At 35.1% G+C, this 17,072-nt stretch overlaps 1 protein-coding gene across 1 annotated transcript; it reads left to right on the forward strand.

Annotated features, from left to right (window-relative positions):
- Positions 1 to 11,152: 11,152 nt before the first annotated feature.
- Positions 11,153 to 13,222, forward strand: LOC110700337 (serine/threonine-protein kinase DDB_G0283821-like). The gene has a single exon (XM_021877866.1). It carries the CDS (start codon positions 11,959 to 11,961, stop codon positions 13,141 to 13,143), a length of 1,185 nt encoding a protein of 394 aa, XP_021733558.1. The 5' UTR covers positions 11,153 to 11,958; the 3' UTR covers positions 13,144 to 13,222.
- The last annotated feature ends 3,850 nt before the right edge of the window (positions 13,223 to 17,072 follow it).

Raw genomic sequence — 17,072 nt, forward strand, 5'->3', positions numbered from 1 at the left:
GGACTGTATACGAAGTATATATTAAGATATGTTGCTTGAACAAGCTTGCAGGTCCACAAAGAGGGACAATTGCATTTATCGCTTATTGGAGTGGTGGAGCATTCTAGATCAATGTCAGAGGAGGTGACAAAAGAGAAAATATACGAGGACTATTGGAAGATTTTATCTATACGCAAGGTTGTTGCTGCCTCGCCAAGGATGTTACATTGGTGTGACTTAGATTGTATTTAACAGTGACTAGTATTTTTTTTATGTTTTTTGGACCAAAATTGTAATATTACAGCCTTTTTTAACGAAAATATGTAAGTGTATATATATATATATGTTAGTGTTTATATATCAATTTATGTGGAAAAAATGCAAAAAAAAAAAAAAATTATTTTTTTGGGCTATTTTTGCCACCGGTTTTGAACAGAACCGGTGCCAAAAACCCCTTTAAAAAAAAGCGGGAATGGGTTTTTGCCACCGGTTAACCGATGGCAATAATCATTTTTGCCACCGGTTTTGAACCGGTGGCCTTTCTTGGGGTTATTGCCACCCCCCAAATGACCACCGGTTCAAAACCGGTGGCTTAGGGGGGTTTTGAACCGGTGGCTAAGTGGTTTTTTTGCCTAGTGTTAAGATGTCGGGATGAACTTATGATTCCACATAAAAATTTCTTTTTTCGGTTCCCTCGAGGAATCATGAGGAGCTAGCTAGGGGATGAATTGAAGCTAGTGGAGAGAACGCGAACCGTCTTGGTTGGGGCTAGGGCGGAGAATGAAATCATTAATTCTCTATGCTTAGCTTAGGTTTGTCTTTTTCAACCTTGAGCATCTTGGAACATTTTTTCCTTCTTTGAATTGAGAAAGATAAGTATTCTTTGGTGCATTTATTTGCGTGTGAGTCCAAATGGAGCATTTCCTTACCTTGAGGCTTGATTGGTTTTGCTAAAACCTTGTCATGTTATGTTTGTTGTATTTGTCTTTTTGCTGCAGTTTTCCTTGCTTGAGGACAAGCAAGAGGCAAGTGTGGGGGTTTTTGATGAGTGGCATTTATGCCACTCTTTTATCCTTTTTCTCTAAGGATTCTCCTCTCATTTGCACTTGTTTGGCCCTTTTTCTTAGCATTTTTACCTAGTTTAGTTTCCTCTTTTCGTTTCTCCTTTATCTTCCCTTTTCTTAGTCTTCTTGCCTTCTCTTTATTTTGATTTCCATGCTTTTGTTTTGTAGGTATTTTGTGCCGAAAGAAAGAGCATTTCAAGGAGCCAAGCAAACAGTTCTGCGCGGGATGTTGTGCGGCTATTGCACGGGCGCGCACCCTTGGCTGTGCGGGCGCGCACCCTTGGCAGAACCCGCGCAGCCAGGCTGAAGAAACAGAGCCAAACCAGAGAGTTTGCACAACCTATTGTGCGGCTTCTGTGCGGGCGCGCAGGTTTACTGTACTGAGAGGGCGCACACTTCTACTACGCGGGCGCGCATATGTCGTGTGCGGGCGCGCACCGCTGGGTTTCTGATTTCTTTGCACCTTGTTGCCCAAGTTTCTTTCTTTGGGGGGAGCCACATATATATAGACGGGATTCTTTGTAATAAAGAATACTTAGTACTAATTCCATAGAATATTAGCCTAATCTAGAGAGAGAAAGTAGATTGTTATTCAAGCATCCTTCATTGTATTCAACTTTGCGCAAGTTTTAATCTTCAATCAATCAAGCAAGAATCCAAGTTTTCATCTTTCATTAATCCTTTCTTTAGTAATCTCTTCTCCTTTCCTTTAGTTTTATTTATTTGTTTTATTGTTACTTATTCTTGTTAATCTTATTAGTTCATCTATTTGTTATTGATTTCATTGATTTTAATCATGTTTTGTTTTGAGTTTCTTGAGTTTATTCCTAGTTTTGATATTATGTTTAATCTCCCTTTTCTAGGCTAAACTTTTAGCTAGGGGAAGGGGGTGGAAGATATGAGTTGATATTGGATGAATGATGATGGTTAGATTGAGCTTATGCCATAAATTGATGAAAGACATGATTTTTAATAGCTTGAGATTATTGTTGCACTCTATTTGATGTTTTCTAGTTTAAATGCATGAAAGTGATTTGAACTAGATTAAGATCATCTCTATTTTAATGATTGCATGATAATGAGTTATTAAAGTGGAGTTTTTATGGATTGTGCTTCTTTATTCTCTTGATTTGATTGTAACTAATAGGATGCATGAGAATGGTCCTTATTAGTGTAGACCTCTTTCATTGATTTTCCTAGACTATTGCATGAGAATGAATTGCTTAGGTAGAATCTTGTGTTCTTTGGCATGTGTTTCATGATAATCACCATTATTCCCCACTTTCTAATCATATTGGACACCCCCGTATCCCTAGCGTCATTTTCCCTTGATTTTAATTATCATTTTCTTGCTTATTTGTAGTTTTAGTGTTCTTACTCAACAAAACCAACAAAAACAATCCCCTTTTCACTCTTGCATTAGTGATTATTGATGTTGAATTAGTGTGCTTCCCTAGTGGTTCGACCCTTTACTTGCCACTAACTAGTTTAGTGTAGGTTTAGATATTATAAATGATTAACTTGATTAGGGTAGTAGCTTAACGACCTATCTAACCCTCGATCAGGTGTCTAAGACATGGTCATTGATATCGAAGACGGCCTTTTGAAAGTTGATAGTGCGAAAGGAAAGAAGAACGACCATCCTTTTTCTTCCTTTCCCATTAATGAAGTGCTCGCTAGAAACATCTCTAAACAACGAATCCAAAGGTCGAAAAGAGTGTTCATTCCACTCAGTATGAGTAACGAGACAGCTTTCGAAAAGCTACACCACAAAGGACTTGTCATGCCCATAGGACCCATCAAAGACTGAGTTCCAGAAGCTAGGCCACCTAAGTGGGATCATAATAAACACTGCAAATATCATCAAGGAAAGGATCACGACACTAAGGAGTGTTGGAAACTCAAAAAAGCCATTCAAGACCTGATTGATGACAATAAAACGTCAGAAACCCTAGCCATCTAGAAGATTAAGCATCATTCAATATTTCGCTCCTTATCACACTTGTAGGCGAGCCTTTGATCGAGGCAGACTTTATAACTTCTATCGATGAAGTGACCATGATTGAGGAGGATGAAGGAAATTTCTTATATGATATCAAGGAAAACTCGACAAGTGTAAGAGAAGACGTTCGGAAACTACAAGATATCATCGCCATGCTCTTGAATATGGTGGAAGGCCTAGCAAATTGGGATATCAGTTATCGAACAACGCCATAAGAATGAAAAGGACAAGTCTCTTCCTCCTTCTTCTCCCCATCAAGAACATAAAGGAAAACTCAATGCTCCAAAACCACGAGTAAAACGAACCATTGAAGAATACAAACCAATAGGAATAATGACTTATAATAAAGCTTTTGACTATTATCATGGTCGAAACCTTATTCATCCCATTGGTCCAAGCCAATACCCTCCACCTGAGAAACGGTCTCCCAATTGTGATCCAATTTCCAATTGCGGATATCACAAAGGCCATGGTCACACCACTGAAGAGTGTTTCACCCTAAAAGACCGAATTCAAGACCTTCTTGATACGAATTGCCTTAGTATTTCTCCAAGAGACAATAAGGTCAAAATCAATAATAATGATGGCAAGAGTAGGAAGAATGACAATCTTTCTTCCATTTCTTCTTATCATAATGCAAGTTGTACGGATAACCAAAGACCTAAAAAGCAACTAAAGAAAAAGTTCACCCTTGTTGAGATGAACTATGATACTGCTATCAATCGACTCCATGCCAAGGGACTCATTACTCCCATTGGACCATTTGGGGATCCACCAGTCGAAAAGAGGACGGCTAGTTGGAACCCCAATGCACACTGCAAGTACCATCAAGGTATAGGGCATACTACTAAGTGTTGTTATAAGCTAAAAGAGACCATCCAATATTTGATTGATAATAACACGATTCTCATACCTCTAGCTGGCAAGAAGACCGAATGATGATGAAACAAAAGACATAAGGCGAGCTTCAATGACAAGATTCTGTGACCTCTTCTTCTTTTTGTTTTTCCTTTCCCCAATAAGTGTAGCATAGGCATCTTTTATTTTCCTTAGATTTTATTTTGTAGATTTTTTTCTTTTTCCCTTTTAATAAAATGAGTATTTATTTCCTTGCAGATGATCATTGTATTGCATTGCATAAAAAAAATGTCGGATTAAGCACAAGGTATACCAATGATTTGAGGCACCCCTTATAGCCCTATCATATCATCTTCACCCTTCACATGTAAATGATTTCTTGATAAAACACTTTGAGCCTTGTCTAACAATAGACCTTTCTTTTTCAATCCACATTTACCTAACCTTGGGATGGGATGGTGTGCAACTTATGTATTTTCCACATACAAAAGCTTGAGTGATTTTCCCTAGATCTCAAAGATTCAATTAATAATAAAAGTATAAAAAAGGGCAAGTGTACCAATGTCTTTGACATAAACATGTCTGTGATAAGAACACGTCTTATATTGCGTCTCTTATCGAATGCTCGGTACCGTGCCCGAGAAACATGAATACTAAGTGAGTGATAGACCGCATGATCGAGATTGCTCACACTTATCAACATAAAATAAAATGCAAAAGCAAAAAATATAGAGCAAAAATATAAACGAAAGAGAGCTAAAAGTGATAAATCTCAAGCATACAAATAAAAAGATTCAAATGCAAGGTTGCACACCTTGGGTGCTTATCTAGGGTCTTGAGCCTTTATCCCCTTCTTCTTCAACCTTTAGCCTAACAACTTTATAACCCTTAAAAGTCCTCTGTGATTTGTACACACACTTGTATGAGGTTTTGCTAGAGCTACGTTTGGCCTAATTCCTAAGGGATACGTAGGCAACCTCACATTGAGGTGCGGCCGTAATAAAAATGCATTCATTCACATTAACATTCATACATGATCATATCAAGGGATCCCCAATGTTCATCCCTATCATTTTAGAGTTAGACTTGGGGGCTTGATCCTTACATCATTAGCCTACCCAGCCTAAGAGTCACCATTATTTGACTCTTTTCAAAATACTTTTCCACACACTTAGCTTTTACGGCCTAACTTTAGTGTCACTTTTACACACTGCACACATACATGACCAAATAATACTTCTCTTAGGAACCCTTTGTCATCAAATCTTAACACAACGTTGAAGCATGCACGCCTTGTCATATAAAAATCATTCATCACTTGTTATCAAAATTGCATCGCAAAGTATTAAGTACTTAGCCTCCGTGCCTAAGTTACCCAAATACTTTCATCATCGAGTCAACGATTGAGATAGCCTAGGATGAAATAATCCTTGCACTATGAGATACAATGTCGATGCATACATTTGACTAAGCTCGTTCAACATTCACAACAATCACTCAAACACTGACTTTAATTCTTTTTCGCGTCCTTCTTTTTCAGGAGAAAGTCGATATCCTCCGCATAAATGACGGAAAATTTTTGCTTTTCTGCATTTTGAGTCGCACAAGCATATAAAAAAACAATGCACACACGAGTCGTGCACGTTAAGTCATGTCGTGTCACATCACATCGAGTTGAGTCTACACACACGTGTTAGACACATTGAGTCAACCTCAAGTCAGTCAATCACATTGAGTCAACCTCAAGTCAGTCAATCACATTGAGTCAACCTCATGTCAAAGCAATCACAAATGTCAAGCACATCAAGCCTTAGGTCATCCCTAAGAAAAACACCAGCAAAGTCTTTTAGCAATCTTTTGATTTTACAAGATACAACTATTCAGCAAAGCTCCTATTCGCAGCCGACCGAACGATCTCAACAAACGTTCAAGTATTTAAAGCTCTTTTACTCAGAGGCGTGGGCATAGTGATGGGTATCATAAATGGCACCTATTTGATGAACACTTAGGATGTTTTCTTCCTCTTTTCATAGCTTTTATGCTCAATAATGCCTAGTTTTATGCATTTGGTCTTGGTTTTACCTTTCCTCTCTTATTTTGTAGCTTTAGTGTATTTTGTTGGTTTTTCTACTCTTTTCTCCCTTATTTGCTCTATTTTTGTGGTTGTAGGTATTGTACGAGGTTCGGGTCTTGATATTGGTGATTTAATAAGGTGGATGATGCTTTTAGAGCAAGCTCATGGCAATTGGAAAGCTCAAGATGCAAGGAAGTGGATTCTCCAAGTTCTAGCTCTTGCGCTCTCAAGTCATGCTCTCATGAAGATGGGGTGTTGAACCCACTGTCAAGTGCTTTTTGGGACTGCCACTCTTAGTTTTCATCATCATAATATTGTGCGTTCATTCGAAGACCTTAGCGAACGCACGAAACCGCGAGAAGAGCCGAAGAAACCCAGTCAAGCGTGGGTGTGCAAGGCACGGGCACGGGCGCGCAACCAGCCAGTGCATGCGTGCCACCTGCTAGCACGGGCGCACCTCCTTGCTCGCGCGGGCACGCTCCCCTGTGTATTTGCTTGCTCGGTTTTTGTTTCGCGCCTCCTATTTATACCTCTTTGTAACCCGATTTTGAAAGACCGGAATTCACAATTTTAGATCTTAATTTTAGCTTAGGTGAGAGCTTGTCTCTCTAGTTTTTAGGGTTAGTTTAGGAGTAGATTTTAGAGAGATAAAGTGTGGAATTTCAATGGTGATTGAGAGATTGAAGATTCAATAGTGATAATTGTGTTGGAGATCTTCTCTATTATCAATGAGCATTTCTAAACTCTATCTCATTTATTGCATTGATTAGTTAGTTCATGTTTGTTTGTTTGGTTTGATTTTGATGTTTGATGTTTGATCTTTGATTAGTGTAATTGTTCTTCATATATTGTTAATTCTTGTTTTCTTTAGTTGTTTGTGATTAGATGATGATGTTTTAGTAGTTGTTTGGCTAGGGATAGGGTGAAACTTGTATGATTGGTTGATTGTGCTTAATTTGGGGATTGTGTTGCTTAATTGTTGAGATTAAAGTGATTAATGGAAGTTTGCATGTGTGTAATTCGATTAGGCCTTGAGAATTATGCTAGATTGCATTGTAGTTTCTAATGATACGGACCATTGATTTAGGAATTGCAATGTCGATTGAGCTTGATTAGTGATGCTCCTAGTTAGAGTCTCTCGTATTTGGCGCTAGTTTGACCTCTTTTGATTGAGCTTGCCATTAGTTTTCACAACCATTGACTTACATGTATTTCCGAGTTGCTACAATAGTCATGATAATTACTTGTTGATCCCCGTTCCTAGTGTTTTATTTGTTTGGTTCTTCGTTTTGTTAGTTGGTTAGTGTTTACCTTTAATCCTTAGACTTCGACCTAGCTTAGGCACATAATTGAAAGCGCTTAAACATTACTGTTGCTTTGGGTTCGACCCTTGACTTTCCTCTATACTTGTATGTAGGTTTGTTAAGTGTTTATAAATTTATTTTGACCAAGGGATGATTAGTTTCAATATATCATCAAGATCTTTTGTTCAGAGACGTGTGGACATATCATTAAGCTCTTTTGTTCAGAGACGTGTGGACATATCATTAAGCTCTTTTGTTCAGAGACGGACATTTCATCAAGATCTTTTGTTCAGAGATGAGTGAACATCCCTCATCAAGCTCTTTTGTTTATAGATGCGTGGACATATCATTTGAAGCTCCATTGTTCAGAGACGAGTGGACATCAATAGCAACAGCACAACAAGCATTCCAACAAAGCACCAGCAAACTGAGGATTAACAAGCAGTAATTTTCGATAACTTTCCTAGAAATTTATCACGCAAAACTGAGGATCGTTACAAGCAGAATGGTCTTCGAAGACGTTTATTAGCATGTGGAGGGTTGTCAAAAACAACTGAAGATGACTACAAGCAGAGTCACCTTCGAAGACGAAAGTTGTCATAAAAGCAGAAGATGGCTACAAGCAGAGTTATCTTCGACTATGTTTCCGGGATTGCGGGTCACAAAACGGCAGAAGATCGATACAAGTAGAGCAATCTTCGATGGTGTTCCCTAGCCTCCGGAGAATCGTCACAACAAAAACAGTTATCCCAGACGCGTGTGCTCGACAGTGCAAGATACGCGTTTCTTAACTCTTTTATCTGTTTAACTAATTCTAGTTTACAGGTATCGGCGTTACAAGAATGATTTAGGATCGCAGAACGTTCTAAATCATTCTCCGTCCCTATCACTACTTTGACTTTTGTTTTCGAAACATGCGTTTCTCCAAACTCAGTCAAAGTGGGGTCTTCTATAGACACTTAATTGTGTCTCCCCAAAACCAAACCCAGTGATAAGTACCTTTTGCTCCATTTGATTATCGAACGAAAAGAAAGTGTGAAAAATCTTACGATGAGATTGTTTTTAATAAAATAACTCTTCTTTCTCTTATTGAAAATGCACTTTATATATGGAAAATGTCCAGTCTAATTTAGTTTAATCCATAATAAGGGTCCAATAATAGTGTATTTGGGTTGGGTTCGATAAGAGATTTCCAAGGATATATTAGAAGCCTAATTTCGATGAATAATAAGGAAGTGATGGCCAAAATACTAAATTGGGCCTGAAATGGTTCTATGGCCAAATGATCTAGTGGAGGGCCCATTAATTAATATTCCTAAATTTATTAGGATTGATTTTAATCTTCTAGAATAATCTAGAAGGTTGTTTTGAGTTTTAATAAGATTAGGAATGATAATTATATTTTTATGAAAATAAGGAATTCTATTTGGAACAAAATAATTGTTTTAAAGAGATTAAATATGATTTTCAAAGATAAGTGTGGACGTTGTTGATTGAATTTAATTTGATTAAGGATTTTGTACAACTCTTAAAAAGCGCGTGAATCAGCGCAGAACGACAAAAGCAGCACTAAACGACAAGCCTGTCGCATCGCGCTAGATTCCGTCGTTCTACGACTGAGGCAATTTTACTCCTAATAGGATCCAGTCTTTTTATGTTTTCGGACTATTTTATTTATAAATAGGTTCGTATTTCCCCGTTTTTAATCATTCACAATCATCATCAATCTTCTATTCTCTCTCAAGCTAATAGCTTTTTTTCTCCCTCTTTCTAAGCCTAATTTTTTAAATAAAAATACCGCATTCACAAGTTCTAGACACATATAACAAAGCTCAAAGTTGCCTTCGCCCTAGACATGAAAGGTTGATAATTTTTAAGGGCTCGGTTCCAAATCCCTATTTCAATAATTTAAATTAATTGTTTGATTTAATATTTTCCTTGAAATTACTAACGTGTGTATTGTTTTGATAGAAAGAGATACGAGGTAACCAATTAAGTGGTTTTATTGTTCTATGTCTTTAGAAATCATGTTTATATTATTTTAATTTCTAGTATCATATTAGGATGCTTTTATTGCTTTCTAGTATCATACTTAAGTTGCTTCCTATCTTCTTCTATCATGTTAGTATCATGTTAGGACTAAAGCTTTGATTTTTAATGTCTAGTGACATACTAGAGTTTGTTATTAATCTTGTTAGTATCATGCCTATGATCTTGCTAATATCATTATACTTTGAGAATATTATTATTATTATTATTATTATTATTATTATTATTATTATTATTATTATTATTATTGTTATTGTTGTTGTTGTTGTTGTTGTTGTTGTTGTTGTTGTTGTTGTTGTTGTTGTTGTTGTTTTGGGTGTTTTTGTCCCTCAAGAGAGTTACGTCACAAAGTCTGGTCCGGCGTGAGCTGTAGCTGCAAAACAACGAAGACTCTGGTTGGTTGGAGCTCTGCCTCCGACGATCAAGTTAGTAACTTGAATAGGAGTAAAAAGGTGCGGAAATTTAGGGTGGGTATCTGCTCGAATTCTAAGCTCGAGATGTCTTTATCAAAGAGTAATTGTGTAATAAATGGTAAAACGTGTCCCCAAATGGAGGAGACCTCCCTATTTATAGGGTTCTCGAGAATTGTGCCCCTGATAAGGTCATCGAGCCCTTATCATTGGTGGGCTGCGCCACATTGCGGCTTTCTCGGGATTTGGGGCATGAAGGCCGCCTTTTTTCCCATTTCTTTGGAATGCCACGTGTCAAACAGGGGTTGGTCCATTTTGGACTAACCCTAGGTTAACACGTGTCACTTTCTTATTGGACCACGTGGCAGGGTAAAATTACCCCAAACAATTATTATTATTATTATTATTATTATTATTATTATTATTATTATTATTGATATATTATTGTTATTGCTTGATCATGCTCTCTCTTGCAAGATTAAAGGGGATTTGTATTTGTAATCACGTTTAATAAGATAATTAATAATCTTTTTTAGGCTAATATTATTTTAATTAAAGTGATCGCCAATAATAGTTTTATTTCACTACAAGAAAAAGGTCTTTTCGTAGCAATTGTACATTCGCTACAATATGCAAGTATGTTTGTGAAATAATTAAGGAAGTCGTATCATTTTACAATCGTCATGTTTTTCCTATATAAAATCGATACGGAAAACATAATAATACATATCCACACTATTTTTACACATTCATGTAATTTTGAGAAATCGTATCATTTACAATAGTCACTAAACCTAAAAATCGATACGAAAAGCCTTTTCAACACTAGGTATATAAATATTGTTCGTCAATGAATACATAAAATATGTCATAGCTTATTGGTGAAGCTCTTAATATAAGAGTTTGAAGTTGCATGTTCGAATCTTGTAAAGATCATACACATGGTTTTTTTTTTTTTTTTTTTGGAAGAAAATGAGTTAAACATTTATAGCATTTGTAATCGCTACAATAATCCTAAGGCAATAGGGGATATTGTATCGAATGACCATTCGTTGGGAAACTTTTTGTTGTAATTACAATCGATACTAAAGGTTAAAATAATCGCTACGAAAAGGTTATTTTCTTGTAGTGTTTGTGCATTAATATTCAACCAACACAGATTAAACAGATTTAGAATTAATATATTGATTGTATGTTAGTCAGAAAGCGCACAATAATATGAGAAAAATAAAGTAGAGGCTTATTTTTAGAGCAAGTTCAATCTCTTTTAAGTTGGATTTATACCTTCATCCCCGAATGTCCAGTCATGGTTTTGGACCACTTTTAAGTTAGCGATCTCATGGATCGTGAAGGGGTGTAACCTTCACCATGTGTACGGTTTACAAATTTATAAAACTTGTTGGCGACTCTTTTGCTTTACCTTCTTTTCTTTTGGATGCCACCATACTTAAGTGTATGACCACAGTAAGGCTCAAATGTTTGATGCTTGAAATATTCCCTACAATAATAAAACCTTACTTTATTTATGCTTCCAAAAAAAAAAAAACATCTTATTAGAGCACTCTCACTCATAGGCATTTTTTTTGCCCATGAGGAGAATTGAATGAAAAAAAAATGAAATTTTGGCTTCCCACTCATGAGCATTAGAAAAAAAATGTCCATGAGGAAATCCTCAAATGCCCATAGCAATGGCAAAAATTTATTGCTACAGTAGTGTGGGCCATGGTACCAAATCAGCAAAAAAAAAAAAGTTACACATATTAAAAATAATGTAATGATAGTAATATTTTAGGAGAGAGAGTGATATGAGTTTTTTTCTTAGCCCATGAATGTGTGAGAAGTTTTTTTAAAAAAAAATGCCCATGAAAAAAAGTAAAAAAGAGGAGTGAGAAAGTGGGTAGAGAAATAATGTCATTTTTTTTTATTTGCACGTGAATGAGAGTTGTCTTACTAACAAAAAAAAAAAAATAATTAAAACCCCAATCTAGGGCAGTGGGCACATGACATGGCAAAGACCGACCCACCCAGCAAACCCTAGTCAAGCTCCAATTTTCCAAACTCTCTCATCCTCTCTCCTCCTTCACTTTCTGGATCTCATTTCCATTTCCATCCTTATTACAGCTGTTGATGTGAATGTGACATTCTATTTTTCAAACTATTTACAAACACCAAAAATAGATTGTTGTTTTTCTATGATCATCACTTCACCACTCTTACAATGGCTTCCGTTTGTGTAAATAATATCCCAACTTCTTACTCAACCTACCCTTGGTTAATCCCCAAAATCTCGAATTCAAATTTAAATTCTAGTTCATCTTCTTCAGAAATTAAACATAAATCTGACCTTGATTCTTCCATCTTTGATGCCGGAGATTTCGAGTTTCGTCTCGGTGATAACCTCACTATGCTCCCCGCTGACGAGCTCTTTTCCGACGGTAAGCTCGTTCCATTGCAATTTTCCACTGCAAAGAAAGCTCCGCCGTCGGTAAATCCGCCGGAAGAGGAGGTGAAGTCGTCGGAGGTAGAGAACTCTAGTCAAAGTACAGCAAATGAAGATCCGTATTTATTTTCACCGAAAGCTCCGAGGTGTTCGAGTAGATGGAGGGATTTTCTCGGGCTTAAGAAGCTTCAGGGTCAGCCTAAAATGACGTCTTCTTCGTCAGCTAATAGCAAGTCTATCAGATATTTTCTTAATAGAAACTCAAAAACAACCACTGACACTTCATCTTTAACCCTGCCATTGCTGAAGGACTCCTCACTTTCATCGTCTTCTTCGACGGATTGTGATCCTGTATCTATTAGCTTGTCTCCAATCTCACTATCTTCTACTTCATCCGATCACGATGAACTCCCTCGGCCGTCTCTAACCTGCGAAAAGCCCAACAGTCAGCCCAATAGATCCGGCCCAAAACTTCAATGTGTACGGCCCAGAGAGAACCCACGGGTAGGGAGGAGCTCAGTGAGAAATGATAGGTTGACGGCGAAGAGAAATATCTCAGTTGATAGTCCGAGAATGAATTCATCAGGAAAAGTAGTATTTCATAGTTTAGAGAGAAGTTCAAGCAGTCCAAGTAGTTTGAATGGCGGACCAAGACATAATAACATTAATAGTTATAAAAACAGAGGAATAATGGAGAGGTCGTATTCTGGAAATGTTCATGTTAGGATTACTCCTGTTCTAAATGTGCCTGTTGTTTGCTCTCTTCGTGGATCTTCCAAGTCCGGTGTTTTCGGGTTTAGCCAATTGTTCTCTTCGTCTTCTCAGCCGCAAAAGAAAGAGGGTATCAACAACAACAATGGTGTAAATCATATTAATTCCAGAAGTTCTCATCAAAAGAAAGAGGGTAACAACAACAATGGTAATAATAGCATTTCAAGAAACAAGAAGGTGAAGGAGAAATAAAATTCATAAAGACTGTAGAAATTAAAACTCACATTTCTACAGAAAATTAATTGTTTTACTAATTACTCGTAAATTAACAAATAACCTTTTATATATATATATATATATATATATATATATATATATATATATATATATATATATATATATATATATAATTTTGTTGTATTCGGTTTTTATTGAATGGAGGGGGAACAACAAGATGGTGGGACTTGAAACAGAGGAAAGCAGATGATAACACCCTTTTAAACCAAATTTCACTGTTTTTTTTTTCCTTTTTTTTGGTTTTTGTCATGAGGTGCGCCATTGTACTTGTTTCGTATCCTTAATGATAAGTACTGTATTTTTTTGTGGGGCTTCATATTTGTTTGATGTGCCATGCGGCCATGCCAACTCTTATATGTTAAGTTATGTTAACGGAGTACAAGTTACATATCAATATATATTATTAAAACTTATGACAAGACATGTTATTTTGCCATGTGTCATCAATTTTATCATTTGACATATGATGTATCGTAAATCATATAAGACCATTAATAATTGAAAAACTTCATACATTAACCTCCATGTATTAATGTTTAATTAAATTGATAACCTCTTTATATGCATAACACCCTATATAAATTTCCTTGTAACTCCAATCCTTAATAATTACACAATAATAAAGTTTGTAAGATATTTAACATTACTCCATTTTTATTTTGTGCATTAATTCATAAAATTGTAGTTATAGAGTAAAAGATTTTTGTGCATTATGGAGTATTATATATTTTGACATCAAATTTGTGACATTAAATTTATAGAGATTTTATTTTAATGCATTAAAAAAAGTTTTTTTTAAAGTCAAACCGTTATTTTTATAATGAAACCAGCTCATACAAACAACACACTACTTAAGCTATCATTTTAAAAAAGAAAAAAAAACGTCACTTAAGCTCTCACTGACAAACAAACTTCGATTAAAGTAATATATTTATAATGACCCGGGGCATCGCCCGGGCCACTAACTAGTTGTACTTTAAATTCCAAAGTTGTTATGAGCACTCGCTATTTTTATCCGCTATGTAGAATAAATTTATGTATAAAAATCTTTTCGTTTTTAAATATTTGCTCCATTTTTATTTTATATACTACCTCCGTTAATTATTATGTGCAACAAAGGAATATTTTATGTCTCGCAAATAATACCCCTTTGTTGCACATAATAATTAACGGAGGTAGTAGGAAAAATAAATTTTAATAATTTTAACTTTAGCCAATTTACTATGAAAAATCCTAACTTTTGATTATTCTGCAATAATCTCAACTTTCACTAGTGTTTTATTTCTTCAATCCCAAAAACCAGCCACGTGTCAAGCATTAATTTTTCTAAAAAAAAAAAAAACCAACAAACACCCTTCTTAAATCCCTTTACCAGCCCCACAGTGAACCTCCCTCCTTCCCAGCCAAGGATTCCGGCACCTTCACCAACAACTAAGCCGCCGCCTTGAACCAACCACCCCTGGCGACCCACCTCTACCACCAACCGACCTTCGCTGCAACCCTCCCTTCCCTAAACTCTAACCCCGACCTGCTGCAACCCTAACCTTATCATATCAGCTGCAACACTCAAGAAAATCATCAAAATCGCTTAAATCTCAGGTGAAGAGATAACATGGAAACGATAATCGATGATACCCTTTAACGACGATGCGATGTTTGATTTTGGAGTGGTTTTCGATTGGTTAAAGGTGACGTGGGTTTCGATTTTAGGGTGAATTTGAGTGGGTTTAGGGTGGGGTTTTGACTTTGGGGTGGTTTCGGCGGCGGGGCTGAGAAAGGGTTTCAGCGATGGTGTAGGAGGAGGAGTGGTGGTCGGGAAGGTTAAGGTTGGGTAATGGGGTGGTTGTTATGACTGAGTTTATTATTATTATTTTTTTAAAAATTATTTTAAACCACTCATATGTCGACACGTGTCAAGTAACCTATAATAATAGTTTGTTGACTTTTGACCAGTTTGGAATTGTTAGAAGAAAACGGAGGAAAGTTGGGATTATTGTAGAATAATCAAAACTTGGGATTATTCAAAGTAAATTGGCCAAAGTTGAGATTATTAAAGTGTATTTTTCCTTTTATATACTATTCATTTGTCATATTTTGATTAATGTTTGTGATTTATACATAAAAATAAATATAATCTTGTTGGTACTTGTTGAAATCATCTTAATAAATAGATTATTAAATTTTAATTATTAGAATATATACTTGTTGGTAATTAAAGATATTGTTGATTATTCCTTAAAAAAAAAAATTGTTGATCAAATATTAGTATCGGCATACGTGTTCAAAAGAAATGAAGCAAGTATTTAAGAAGAGAGTATTATATTTATCGTATATATTGTCGATTTTATATTTATTATTACTCCTTCTGTTTTTATAATTTCTCTATGTGCGGAGTTTTAGATGAAATAGGAAAAAGTAATAAAATATGGATGTAATGAGGTAGGTGGAAGAATAAAAAAATTTTAAAAAGTATAAATGGTTGATGATAGAATTAGAGATGAGAGAATATGAAATTAATAAAATATGATTTATGTTGGGTCTACTAGTTGATAGAATTGAATTAAATATTGTATAAGCTTTTCAAATAAAGAAATAGAGCAAGTATTTAAGGCTTGTTTAGATTTAAAGAAAACAATTGAACTGAATTGATTGGGGCTAAATTGACTGAATTGTTTATGAGAGATGAAAATTAGGAAATGAACTGAACTAAACTAAACTGATGATAGCTAAACTGAACTGAATTGAACCGAAATTAAACTGAACAGAACAAACCCTTAAATACGGTCAAAAATGAAAAGTGGAGCAAATATTTAAATGCGGAGGGAGTATTACTCTATTATCATTATTCTCTCTGTGTTGTAAATTTGTAATAAATAATAAACTATGATCGGCATATATTATGGGTAATTTAATTACGGATCTAGGTAACAAACGCCCCCGAGCGTTAGATATAAATTTAAAATATTATCTAAAGTGCTATTAATTTAGGCATTCATGACAAAATCACACATCGATCTGTGTAATTAATGTTCATTTTAATTTAATCTTTCTATTTCTAAATAACTTTCTATTAATGACAAAAGAGGTAAGTAGGGTGTTTGGAGTATTTTAAATAATTATAAAAGAATGATAGTGGGATTAATATTTTATTTGAAAGTAATGAATGTAAGAGGAAAGAAATAATGAAAAAAAAGTAATAGTGAGTTTAGATGAGACCATAAACAGAGAAATATAATATTAAAATGGAGTTTTTTTGTCCAAAAAGAAAGTGTAACTCTTATTAAAACCATATTTAATTTTGTACTACTTCCTCTGTTTTTTTATTTGACTCCGTTTGACTTTTACACTATTCACACAATATGCTTTGACTCACTTTTGTGGTTTATAGATACGACAAAACATATTTTTTTGTGGGATCTTATTTGAATAATTTCAATGTATGATTTATTAATATCCATTTTTTACAATTTTACATAGTTTATAATTAGAGATATTAATCGCTAAAAACATGGGTTGACAAACGTGATAAAAAAAAGGTGTCAACTAAAAAATATACATTTTTTTTAACGTAATGAGTAGAAATAAGTTGAAAATTTAAATTCTAAACTATTAACTCCGGATAAGATTTTTGAATGGTATAACAATGTGGACTACTTATTATGTAAGATTCAACTTGTTGTAAACTCATTAATACAACTTACAGCTGATGATGTTGATATAATTTCAATTAAAATTATTTTACATCTACTCATATATATTAATTTGGAAAAATTGCGGGATATAATCCCACATTTGTGGCGTATGCTAAGTATAGTCTTAACTTTGGATTATTTTTCAATAATATGACCTTTAGTATAATATTCTTTAAATGGTCCCAACTGGTT

This window comes from Chenopodium quinoa, unplaced genomic scaffold (assembly GCF_001683475.1).
Source record: "Chenopodium quinoa cultivar QQ74 unplaced genomic scaffold, ASM168347v1, whole genome shotgun sequence".
NCBI lineage: Eukaryota > Viridiplantae > Streptophyta > Magnoliopsida > Caryophyllales > Amaranthaceae > Chenopodium > Chenopodium quinoa.

Bases quoted from the DNA above. Each gene is read 5' to 3' on its own strand.
- LOC110700337 (XM_021877866.1), top strand. From the start codon at position 11,959: ATGGCTTCCGTTTGTGTAAATAATATCCCAACTTCTTACTCAACCTAC.